At 48.2% G+C, this 12741-nt stretch overlaps 1 protein-coding gene and 1 long non-coding RNA gene across 2 annotated transcripts in view; one reads left to right on the plus strand and one right to left on the minus strand.

The window, feature by feature from the left end:
• Nucleotides 1-1210: 1210 nt before the first annotated feature.
• LOC138146324 (uncharacterized) lies at nt 1211-6399 on the minus strand. The gene is made up of 2 exons (XR_011164453.1): nt 6213-6399; nt 1211-3898 (listed from the first exon to the last, which is right to left on the minus strand). It is a non-coding gene; the product is annotated as an uncharacterized lncRNA (long non-coding RNA).
• A 333-nt stretch (nt 6400-6732) lies between these two features.
• NHSL3 (NHS like 3) overlaps nt 6733-12741 on the plus strand; it is a 46282-nt gene continuing 40273 nt past the window's right edge. Inside the window, exon 1 of the mRNA XM_069068121.1 lies at nt 6733-7139. Coding sequence (XP_068924222.1) covers nt 6884-7139 — 256 coding nt within the window. The 5' untranslated portion in view covers nt 6733-6883. The remainder of the gene's footprint in view (nt 7140-12741) is intronic.

The following is a 12741-nucleotide window of genomic DNA, read 5'->3' on the forward strand; positions in this document are numbered from 1 at the left end:
AGACAACCCCAATTTTGACCTTCTGGGTAGGGTTGGAGGAGCCTCAGGTTAGATCCTGGTGAAGGTTCATAAGACCAGAGATTTAGAGCTAGAAAGGACCTTAGATGTCATTTAGTCCAGCCCCTTCATTTTACAGATGAAGAAACTGATGCCAAAGACAGAGGTGAGGTCTGAAGCCAGGTCTATTGGCTTCACATTCTTTTTACATGGCCAGGCAGCTAGGTGATAGAGTGCAAAGAGTGCTGGGCCTGGAGTCAGCAAGACCTGAGTTCAAATTTGGTCTCCCTCCCTTCTTTGCTAATAGCCCTGTCCAGACCTTGCTTTGTCTCTGTTAGCTTCCTGACAACCACTTGGCCTACAATCTCTGAGTCAGTAGGATGTGGGAAAGGATTCCCAAGCCTCATTTCTTCTCTCTTTCTCTGACCCTTGTCAAGACACTTAACCTCTGTCTGCCTCAGTTTCCTCAATTATAAAATGGGGGTTAAATAGTACTTTCCTCCCAGGGTTGTTGGGATGATAAAATATTTGTAAAGAGTTTAGCATAATCCCTGGAACATAGTAGGCACTTAATAAAGCCTTCCCTCCTTCCACTGGAAAGGGCTTGAGAGTGGGAGAGTACCTTGGGAGAGAGCTTCCCCTAGACCTTGGATTCACAGGATTTCCAGCTGGAAGGGAATCTCAGAAATCATCTAAAGGGAAGGGACTTGTACAAGGCCACATAGTTAGTAAGTGGCAAAGTGAGAATTTGAATCCAGGTTTGAGCAAACAATGTGTTATAAATATACAGGATAGACAGGAAATAGTTAAAAGAGTGAAGGCACTGGAGTTAAGAGGGATTGGGAAAATCTTCCTCTAGAAGATGGGATTTTAGCTGGGACCTAAAGGAAGCTGGAAGGTAAAGATGAGGAGGGAGAGCTTTCTAGAAATGGGGGATAGCCAGAGAAAATGCTCAGAGCTGAGAGATGGAGGGTCTTGTTTGTGGAATAGCCAAAAGGCTGGTGTCACTGGACTGAAGAGTACATGTTGGAGAGTAAAAATCTTGAAAGGTTCAAGGGGGCTAGGCTTGGAATGCCAAACAGAGCAGCCTGGCTCTAGGACTTTTTCTATCAGCAGGTGGACTCCTTTGCATGTGGTCTCCTATCTCAAATGGCAGAGTAAGTGGAATTGATTCTCTTTGTTCCTCAGAATCAAGACTTCACAGAAGACAAAAGAGTGTCCCAATCCTTTATTTTATAGAACAGGAAACTGAGGCTTAGGGACTTGCTCAAAAGTCACACAACTAGTAAACAACTAGTAAGGAGTGGAGTTGAGTTTCCCAGAAGCAGACACAGACTCTCTCTCTGGGGGGTGGGGTGTTGATGGGATTTGGCTGCTCCATGGTCACCCTTCTGTTCCTCTCCCTTCTCCCTTGGCCAAGGGCCCTGTCCAGACCCTAATCTACCCTTGCTAGCTTCCTGACAACCACCTGGCTCTGCAACCTCCCTGAGTCATCAGGATATAGGAAAGGATCTCCAGGCCTCATTTCCTCTCTCTCTTTCTGTGTCTCTGTCTCTAGTGGAGGGATTTGGGGGCCAAGCAAGGATGGAACTCAAGAGGCTGAAGCTCTGGTGTCTGTTGATTTTTCTCACCAGTCAAGTCAGTTAGCTTCCTGAACCTCAGGTTGGACTTTGGGCTCCATTGGGAGGGAGGGAGAGAGGAAAGGGAGTTCCTGATCTTGCTGGTGTTCTTCCCTTCTCCAGTGGCACTGAAATGGATCTTAGTAATCATTAATCCTGGGAGGCTGGAGCCAGGCGCCCAACAGCCCATTCTGTCTATCGGGGCCTCTCTGCTTGCCAAGGCTGCCAAGCCAGCCTCTCCTGGCTCCTGACTAGAGGGGACAGGCAAGGTCAGTGAGCCCGCAGGAATGAACCCCTCAAAAGCCTCTAGGTCTGAAGGGGAGAGATAGCTTTGTTCTTAGGGAGCCCCAACAGGAGGGGAGGCAGGGAAATCTTCCACCCCAATTTGTGGGGAAAGCCCTGCCTTCAGGGAGCTGGCTCTGTGTGGGATGAGGAAATATGGCTCTGCCCTCAGGGAGTCCCCCAGTGGGGGATGGGGAAGGAAGCACAGCTGTGCCTCAGACAAAGGGTTTCCTGAAGCTGTGGTGAGGAGTGCCTCATGCATACCCCATACAAGGAAAATAACAGGTGATCTATTTGTCAACCAGCATTTGTTAAACAGAGGCAGCAGGACTAGAGAACTGACCTGCAGCCAGGAAGAGCAGAGTTCAAATCTTGCCCCTGACAAATTGTGTGACTTTGGGCAAGTCACTGAACCATTCAGTGTTCTAGGGAAGTCTCTTATCCTGTAAATTACAGAGAAGAGGCCAACTTGCTTTGGTAGAGGAATTCTATGTACCAAGGAAGGTACAGATCCAGTTCCTACAGTCAGGTGCTGGGGGTACTCTGCTAATTGCTGGGATGTCCATCGGGCCCACAAATAATCCTTCCCCTTAAGGGCCTTCCATTCTGGAGGGGGGGCCAGGGAGTGAAAAAGGAAGGGAAGGGGTCAAAGACACATAGTTAAGTCAATGAGAAATAAACACTAAGTCATTCCCAAACCCTTTCATTTGGTGGCTACTGGAGCCAGGTTGAGTAACTCCATCTCACACTGAATAAATACAGGTTTCTGTATTTGTATTCTGTATCTGCAATGAGGCTAAGATTACCTCCACCTAGACCTAGAACAATTTATACAATGTCCACAACCATGTAAAGGATGTCAAAATGTTAAGGCCTCAAAGATGCCCATTGAGCTGGGAATAGCTAAACACATTGTGGTACCTGAGCATAATGGAGTATTACTGTGCCATAAGAAATTATGGATGTCACAAATACGGAGATGCCCAGGAAGACTTATATGAACTGATGCAAAAGGAAGTAAGTAGAACCAGGAAAACTGCATGCATGACTACAATAATGTAAATGGAAGGGACAATTATGAAAACAAAACAATTGAAATTGAATGGACAATTCCTTGTCCTTAAAGAAAAGCTGTCATTTCCCCCACTCTCCTTTGCAAAAGTGGAAGATTATGGGTGTGGAATGCTGTATATGTTTTCACACTTTTTCAGACTTGGTTAGTTTTGATGAAATGTTCTCTAGCCTTCATTCCCTACCCCCCCCCCTCCCCAAACATAAATTCTTTGTTATAAAAGATTATTCCCTGGGAGGGAGAAAAGGTTGAGATAGACTGGGAAATATTGATAATGTAAAAGCAAAAGATACCAATAAAGATTTTTTGTTTAAATAAAACGTTTAAATTCTGATTAAAGTGGTCAATCATAACTCTAGAGGACTTGATGGTGAAATATGGATCCAGCTTCTTCTAGGAAGAGAGATAGTTAGGCAACAGATACAGAAATAGGCATATACTTCCAGATATGGCCAATGTATGGATCTGGTTTACTTGACTGTGTTTATTCATCACAAGGAAAGAGTCATTTCGAAGTGTCAGTGACATTAAGAAAAAGCATCAATAAAAAATCAAAAAGAGGGAGAAAAATGTCTCCTCTTATGAAGGGGGCCTAGGGAATGATCAATATTAACCAGATGTGGTGTGCAGGTGCTTCAGAAAGGCTGATCGCTGTCTGATAACTTTTCAAACTCACTGGAGAAGTCAGAGGAAGTTGGAGGTGGTCAGGCAGGTGTCCACCCCCATCCTGACTTGCCCAAGCCTTTTGTGGCCAAAGGATTTGGAGGAGGGGATTAAGTAGACTCTGTAGGGATGGTGTGGTAAAGAAGGAAGAACACAGGATGGAGGCTAAGAAGCCCTGGGTCTAGTTTAGAGACACAGGGCAAGTCACTTCTTCTCTTTAGGTTTTCTCTTCTCTGAAATGGGGATAATAATCCCTGCAGAAGATCTATGAAGAAAGCACAAAGCCATTCAAGTTTGTTATTACATCATTCCTCATTGAGACTAGAGATCCACTGAAGGCCTGAAGCATTAATGGAGCTCCATCCCCCAATGGTGAAGAGTGAAATGGAGCCACGCCCTCTCATCCGGTGCATCCTGTTTTCTGTCCTGCCATAAACCTTCCAGTAATGGATTCACTCCATGTACTTACTGGCTGCCCTCCTCCAGGACTTTTATTAGTGTAGTATTCTACCAGGCCATTTGTCATCCCTTAATCTCCAAACATGACCTGCTCACCTCCTTTTCTGACATGGTTCAGTTCCCCTGGTAGAGTATCAGCTCACTGGTCATTGGACAAGAGCTCACATTTAGAAGTACCAATAGTTAAAAAAAATGTTTATAGAGCTTGAAAAACTCTTATTCTTATTCTTAGTACTTTCTGTCATCTTGCTGGCCATAGCCACTGTCATGGCAGCCTCAGAAGTATTGCACACCATTTTGACAGTTGGGATTAGTCTTTGTTTCATTAGTTGCTGTTACTAAGACTTCATTGACTATTGGCCAGTCTATTGATATAGACAATGACTGGAAGCCAATTGCAAACAGACAAATTTAAGCTTGTTGGGAATATAACTTCCTAACAAATAGTAGAGTTATCCAAGGGTAGAATGCTGGCTGGGCAAATAGTGAGTGGCCCTTCACTGAGGTCTCCAGGCAGAGAGGATTGATGATCATTTGTGGAATAAGGGTGGAAACCTTAGCCAGGGTTTTCTTTCAGGTATGGGGTAGCCTAGATGGGCCCTCAGATTGCTTCTGATTCTGTAATTGTGATGTATGTCTCTTCGTTTCAGTATAGGCCTCAGTAAACTGTCACGAAATCTGTAATTGATATTACCATGATGGTGATGATCATAACAGGATCTGTGATTTCATAGGTATAGGAAACAAACTATATCATCGGAAATGATTGTATATATAGAATTATTTAGGAAAGTCCCTCTGGTCAATGCAGATGTGCTCAGTGATTGATAATCCCAGTGACTTGTCTACTGTACTCAGAAGTTAAATGACTTACCCAAGGTCAAATAGCTAGTGTCTGAGTTGTGACTTGAAACCAGGTCTTTCAGACTCTCAGGCCAGTTTTCTATCTTATTATGACAGGCTGCCTCTCATCTTTAGTATCATAACTAAATAAGGGACTTATCCAAGGTCATAAAACCAGGAAAAAGCAAAGGTGGCACTAGAACGCAGGCACCAGGCTCTCAGTCTTGGACCATACTGCCCATCTGCCCAATTCCTATAATACACATACCTTAGGAAGGTAGAACTGTCTTCTGGAAGAGGATTTGGCTTGATCTGGCTTGATCTAGAGGCTGAGTATACTGGTTTTAGACATCCTGCCCCCTCCCCCGGCCTTGGGAAAGGACCCCAAGCAGGTCACATGCCTCAAATTGGCCCGTGGTGTTTTGGGGTTCTAGAAATGAAACTGTTTCTTCCTTTCCTTCTTCCCAAGTCATTTTTTTTCCTCCTTCTTCCCGAGGATCTCAAAGCACTTAGTAAGCTGTAATTAACTAGGCTAAAGTGGTGGTTAGCCTATTGTAGGGGCCACGTGGCCTAGTTGAAGTGCCCTGGGGCATCACAGTCCAACCAAAGAGAAACTGAGGTTTAGAAACTTATTTAGGGGAAGAATTCCAGGAATCCAGAGACCCAGTCCCACCCTGGAGCAGGAAGGGAAGGCAAGATCCCTCCCCTTGGAACAAATAAGGGTAACGGAGGGTTGGAGGTATGTGTGGGAGCTGGATGGATAGAAAGTGTGTGTGTGGGGAGGTGGGATAAGAAAAGGGAATATAAGGGAAGCAAATATCTCTTTTATACCTTTACACTGTGACTAATATAGCTTCTGAGAGTCTTTCCTACTCTCTGTGGGACATCGGGCTAGTCTCACCCATGCCTAAGCTACAAGGCAGACACTGACATCCATTTTCTCATCCTGAGACAGAACCCCAGAAGTTTACCTCCCTGCCGAAGAGATCCTCGGTTTATTTTAGGATCAGTCCCGAAGATCCCGAGTACTCATCCCAGCTTCCTGTTTAGGACCTTGGAATACTGCCTTCCTGAAGAGAACTCCTCCGAAACACCTCAACGCTCTGCTTTCTTTCAGTGGATCAGCTAAAGTCCCGATCGTCCTTTCTCGGAAAGACCCTGATCCCCGAAATATTTCGTATCCTCCGAGGATAGACCCCTCCCTCAAATACACCTCTACCCTCCCCGAAGAGAACCCTGGACCACGCTGTTCCCCTTCTCCCGGCATCGAACCTTACTTGGTATACTTTGGCACAGTCTGAGATGGCAACCCGGATACCTTGCTTCCTTCTCCTATGGGATACGAGAATACTTCCTTCCCCTTTCCTGAGATTCTAGCCTGAAGTCCAAGGGCTCCGGGGGGGGGGGGGGGGGCAGCCCCCCACCCGAACTCGGGACTGGGCACACTTCGCCTTTCCAGCAGGCGGTGGGTCCGAGAGTCCCATTTACCTGGCCTCCCTTACCCCACCCCCAACTCTCTAGCCGGGAGAAGGCGAGGAGCTGTGCGCTCCCCTCTGCGGGTCCGGGAGGGCGGGGAGAGGGGCAGGGCTGGGACTAGCCGGGCCGGGTCGGGCGGGCAGAGGAGAGAGGAGGAGGGTGCGGGGAGCGGGGAGCGGGTTGGGAGTCAGTGCGCTCCCTCCCGTTCCCCACCTCCCAGCCCGCCTCTCCCTTCTCTCAGTGCTTCTCTCCGCCCTAGCCTAGCCCAGCCCAGCCCAGCCCAGCCCCGCCGGCCCCTCCTGCCCCGCTCCGCTCGGCCCCAGGGAGCCGCTCAAACTTTTTCTCGGCTCCTTGCTCTCCCTTCGCGCGGTGGTGCCGGCTGCCCAGGGAGGGAACCCCGGCGTCCAGTCCCGCATGGGCGCCGCGCCGTCCCCGGGGGCCTGAGGCTGCCCTCCCTCCCCGCACGCGGCCCATGGCGGCCCGCGCTGCCTCCACCGCACCTGCGGCCGAGGAGCCGAGCGGCCAGGGCCAGGGCCAGGGTCAGGGCCAGGGCCAGGCCGGTGTCCCCCGCAAGAAGAAGTCCCGGGGCGGCCTGCGCCGCGCCTTCAGCTGGCTGCGGGGCAAGCGGAGAAAGAAGAAGGGGCCGCCGGGTGGGGAGGGCTCCGAGCCTCCCCCCAAGGGCAAGAAGTCCGAGGAAAAGGCCAGGAAGGGCAGAGGCAAGGGCAGAGGTAAGGCAGTCTGGATCTCCGCTCACCTGAGCTGGGCAGGGCTGGGCAGCGCTGGGCTGCCGCCAGCGCGGGGCGGGGGGGGGGGGTGGGGGTGGTGGTAAGGAGGGAGGTGCCCTGTTTCCTGAGCCGTCGGGAAGTGCCCAGGGAACGACGAGGGTGACCTGGGCCACAGAGCAGGGGGTGTACTCAGAATGGTTGGTAGGAAAGGTGGGGCAGAGCCATAGAGCCCCTTTCAGGACTTCCGGGGCACTGCCTCAGCAAAGGGGGGCGGTACCCCCACTCCGACCCCACCTCCTACTTCTGGGCAGGGTATCTCCAGGTTTACAGAGGTTATGTAGTCTGGCTTTGGCGGGGAGGGCTGAGAGGGGGGAATTCTTGTCCTCCCCCAGACTTCCTCTGGGTGCAAAGGGCCAGATCCTCTGTTTTGCTCCCCTAGGGCACACAGCAAGTAGGTTGTGGGGGCTTTGCTGGGTTAACCGCAGCTGTAGGCACTTGCTGAGTCAGGGGGTCATAGGAGCCTGGGGCCCAGCTCCCCTGGGCAGCTCCAGGGTAGAGAGGCTTGTCAGGCTCTGTTCTGCTTTGTCCTGCCCTGCCGGAACTAGGACAGTAAGGGATTGGCAACCAAGTTTGTCATGGATCCTGGGTGGCTTCTCTAAGAGGGGGAGCTGACCACCTATCTATCCAGCTTTGTGACTCGGCCCTGTCCAGGGTGCCTCTTGCTATGGGTGGTGGTGGTGTTCAAAAGGGTCTCTTTTGCTTGCTTTCTCAGTTTTTTCCTTTCTAGTTTTGTCTTTGTCTCACCACCATCATGATTGAAATGTTACTAGTGACCCAGGTGAGGTTATCATCTGGGCCCCCTTCCCCATTTCAGTGACAATTCACTACTTTCATCTTCCTCAATGATGTTGAGTTGGGGTGACATGAACAGAGAGGCAGTGAACTTCCCTGGGGATACACAGCAGGGCAGATAGGTATGCTTTTTTGTTGGGGGAGGGAGGGAGGAGAGAACTTGGCTTGGTGGAGTTTATTTGGCAGGCTTCTCCTGGCTCATGGGATAACAATAACAGCTCCAATTTCTATAGAGCTTTAAGGTTAACGGGTGGTTTCCTCATAACAGCCCTGTGAGACAGGGGGTTCAAGGCTTATCCCTTTTAGAGATGAGAAAGAGACCCCAGAGAGGTTAAATGACTATAACAAGGTCATAGCTACTGTGTTTCAGAGTCAGAATTGGAATTCAGGGCTTCTGACTCAAAGCCCAGCACTCTTTACACAGCAACACATTGCCTATAACTCTGAAGTGTCTTTACCCCATGCCATGGTCTTGGGTGGCCCTGCTTGGCTGATTACCCAGGCCTTAAGATCCTTATCCCATTTCTCCCTGTATCACCTGAGTTGGGCCTGTTCCCTCATCTCCCTTGCCCTCCTACTCTCCACCTTCCCCCTGGAGAAAAAAAAGGGGGGGCATTTCCCAGCTTTTAGTTAAAGTCTGGGAGGAGATAGGGACCTTTTTAGACCCCCAGGGGCTCCCTGTCCCCCAGCATCTAACCATTATCCTGCCCACAGCAGCCTCCTGCCCATGTTTCAGGAAATGGTGGGTGCTGTGTTTACCCACTGGAGTGTCCTTTAATCAGCCCCGGGAGGGAAGGAGGGAGGAGAGAATTAGAAGGAAGAGGTTTGGGGGGCAGGAAGAGGAGAGAAAAAGCTTCTTGTGTGATTGTATCCGGCCTGGCTGTGGTCTTTTTGGATCACTGCCTTGGTTCTGCCTTAGCCTGCCTGAAGACATTCAGCTAGAGCAGTGAGGGACAAGGGTTGGAAGAGAGATTGGTCTCCAAATATACTGAACAGTACACGCCTTTCTCTCTCTCCCCCCTACCCCCCACTTCTCCTGCAGTGTCTGCTCCTAGTCATCTCCTCAATGCCAACCTATTGGTGTCACCTTCCCACCCATCCAAAGGGAAATGGGGCAGAAATCATAGCAGGATGGACTATGACTGAGTCCTGAGAACTGACCATCCAGAATGGCAGATCTTTGGGTAATAGTGGTGCTGCTAGGGCATTTGGAGCTCAAAGGACCTTAGAGATTATCTAACCCAATCCCCTCCTTTTACAAAGCAGCAAATTACTGTCCAGAGGATAAAGACTTGTCCAAGATCACACAGGTGTATAAAATGGACTCTCCGTTTTGGAAAGAGTCATAGAATGGACAAATCTGGGCAAAGCAGCCCTGAGGCTGGGTGATGGGCTAGTTGACCCCATTAGGATCTCATTCCTAGCCAGGGGTTTAGTCCCATCCCCACCCCCACCTGCTCTTGTGCCGGAGGTGTTTAGGCTTCCTGTATGCCGGTCAGGTAAGGGCCTTCTCCCACGTGTGGGCCTGTCTGCCCCAAGGCTTTGGTAGTGCCTGGGCGGGGATGGGAAGGATAGTCACCCTCATTCCCTCCAGCCTTTTATTATTCCGAATTGTTTCCTTCTCCCTAGTCCAGCCCTACTTCCCTCCTCTTCTCTTTCTTGAAAAGAAACCAAGAAATTGATCTGATTGCTTTAATCCCTGCTGGCAGTGGCCAGTGGAGAGGGGAGGTTGAGCCTTAGAGAAAGAGGGAGGGTAATTCTTTTTGGGAGACAGTGTGTGGAGCAGGGGTTGTGCAGAAGATGGAGGGGGAGGGGGTCACATTCCAGTCTGACCTATGAGTCATAGAATCATAGGACAGGATTGGGGGCTGGATCCATGATTTCATTGGTTTAGATTCTAGAGAACACTCAGGTAATGAAAGACTTCTCTGCAACTTTCAGTCTTAAGAGAGTTGCCTCAAGTATGGAGAAGTTGAGTGACTTGGCCAGTTTCACAGCTAGTGTGTATCACAGCTAGGACTTGAACCTATGTCTTGGCTTCAAGGGCAGTTCTCTACTTACTTACACACTCTGCTGCCTCTCATAGAGAAAATTGGACATTAGAGATCATCAAGTTTAACCCCCTCATTTTACAGATGGGCAAAGTCACACATGCAGTAAATGTCAGGAACTTCACTTTAAACCTGATTCTCAATCAGTCCAGGGCTCTTTCCTCCTCAATACAATGATGGGTGCCTAAGAGCATCAGATTTGCTTTTAGAGGCCATCTCATTCAACACCCTCATTTTACAGATGGGCAGTGACCTTGGGCTCAAGGTCACACTATTGGTGAGTGGCAGAGCTGCTTAGGACTCAAAGTTAGGTGTTTTGACCCTCCCCCAGCCTAGGGCACTTAGATTTGGCAGTCACAGATGGTCTCAGAGATCTTTGAGCCCACTACTTTATTTTACTGAGGGGAAGCAGTTTACCCAAGGTATCTTCTTAGGCTGTACCAGGAGGGTGCCAAGATTTTCTGGTCTTGAGTAGGATGTCACAATATTCATTGTTTTTTTCTTTTTGGAGGGGGAAAGCCAAGGCAATTGGGGTTAAGTGACTTGCCCAAGGTCACACAGCTAGTACGTGTTAAGTGTCTGAGGCTGGATTTGAACTCATGTCCTCCTGACTCCAGGACTGGTGCTCTATTCACTGCTCCACCTAGCTGCCCCACAGTATTCATTGTTTAAAGAGTCCAGGGCTAAGAGGCAGAAGAAGCTTTCAGAGAGAAATGCTGGCCTCAGTAAGTCTGCAAGTCCTTGATTCAAATCCCACCACTGGCACTTAGAAATTGTATTGTTTTGGGGCACTTCATCTTTCTTAGCCTCAGTTTCTTTTTCTGGAAAATGAGGGTGTTGATAATTTTAGGCTGTACTGAGACACAGTGGAAAGTGTCTGGAGTAAGCCTGAATTAAAACCTGGCTCTTCTAGTTACAACTTGACCCGGGACAAGTGACTTGACTTTTCTTTATCTCATTTATTTCATCTGTATGATGAAGGGGCTTTGTCTAGGTCATTCAAATCAATAGATATTTATTGATCACCTACAAGGTACCTGGCACTGGGGATACAAAGAAAGGCCAAATACAGCCCGACTCTCAAGAAGCTCACAGTCTGAGGGAAGGAGATAACGGGAACAACTGTGTGCAAACAAGATGTTCAGTCCTGTCTGAATCTTTGTGACCCCATTTGGAGAGTTCTTGCCAAAGATACTGGAGTGGTTTGCCATTTCCTTCTCCAGCTCATTTTACAGATGAGGAAACTGAGGCAAACAGGGTAAAGTGACTTGCTTAGAGTCTTGCAGCTAGTGTCTGAGGCTGGATTTGACCTCAAATCTTTTTGACTCCAGGTTTGGAGCTCTATCCACTGCACTACCTAGCAAACAAGATGCAGAAGGATGAATTTGAGATAATATAGGGGGAGGGGAAGGCAATCATGGGGCCTAGGAAAGACTTCTTATAGGAGGTAGGATTCCAGCTGAGACTTGAAGGAAACCAAGGAAGCCAGGAAACACAGAGATGAGAAGAGAGAGAATTTGTGAAAATGCCTGCATTTGGAAGACAAGTGTCTTGTGTTAGCAGCAGTAAGGGGACCAGTGCAGCTGGGCTGTAGTGGATGAGGAGAGTAAAGTGTAAGAAGGAAGGAGGGAGCCAGGTTGTGAAGGGCTTTAAATGCCAAACATAGGATTTCATACTGTGATTTGATACTGGGGGTGATAGGGAGCCATTGCAGGTTATTGAATAGGGTTAAAGTGATATGGTCAGACCTGTGCTTCAGGGAGATTAATTTGACAGTTTAGTGCAGGATGGACTAGAATAGAGAGAGAACTGAGTCAGGAGAAGGGCCTCTATGTTTCCAGAATCTCTGATCCTATACATAGTATGTATTTCATAGGACTACTGTAAAGATCAAATGAAATGATTTATTTGAAAACTTGGGAGGAAACTTTTATGTGCTATGGAAATGTCAGATACTGTGCTTCAGGCACTGTGCCACCAGGGAACAATAGTGTGACCTTAGGAAAGTTACTGGTTATCTCTGGGGCTCAGTTTCTCTATCTGTAAGTGAGGCATGACCTCTAGCTACTCCTTTTTTTTCTTTTTTTTTGGAGGGCAATTGGGGTTAAGTGACTTGCCCGAAGTCACGAGGCTAGTGAGTGTGTTAAGTGTCTGAGGCTGCATTTGAACTCAGGTCCTCCTGACTCTAGGGTCAGTACTCTATTCACTGCGCCACCTAGCTGCCCCTAGATTTGCTACTTCTTGATGATCCAGCTATAAGATTGGATGGTTCTTTGCCAGGGCAGACATAGGGACTGGATTTAGGATTTCATTGATATAGGGAATTCCCTCTATTAATGTCAATATATGCCTTCTCTGCAATTTAAAATCCTAGAGAATTAAGGAGTGTCTTGCCCAGGGCCACACAGACTACATATGTCAGAGATCAGAATTTGAACCCAGGTCTTTTTGATTCTCTATCCACTATACTATGGTCCTCTTTGCTTAATGAAACAGTTATTGTTAATGAAACAATAGCAGAATCAACACTAATAATTGATTTTACATTGCACTTTAAAGTTTTCTAAACACATAACTGACATTATTTCATTTTATCCTTACAACTACCCTTTGAGGTAAATCCCCAACTCCTAGCACAATGACTGGCACATAGTGGGTGCTTACAAAATGTTTATTGAATTGAATGAATTGAACATTGCAGG

Source organism: Petaurus breviceps, unplaced genomic scaffold (assembly GCF_028583685.1).
Source record: "Petaurus breviceps papuanus isolate PSGF00001 unplaced genomic scaffold, PetGlider_PUasm1.0 90760, whole genome shotgun sequence".
NCBI lineage: Eukaryota > Metazoa > Chordata > Mammalia > Diprotodontia > Petauridae > Petaurus > Petaurus breviceps.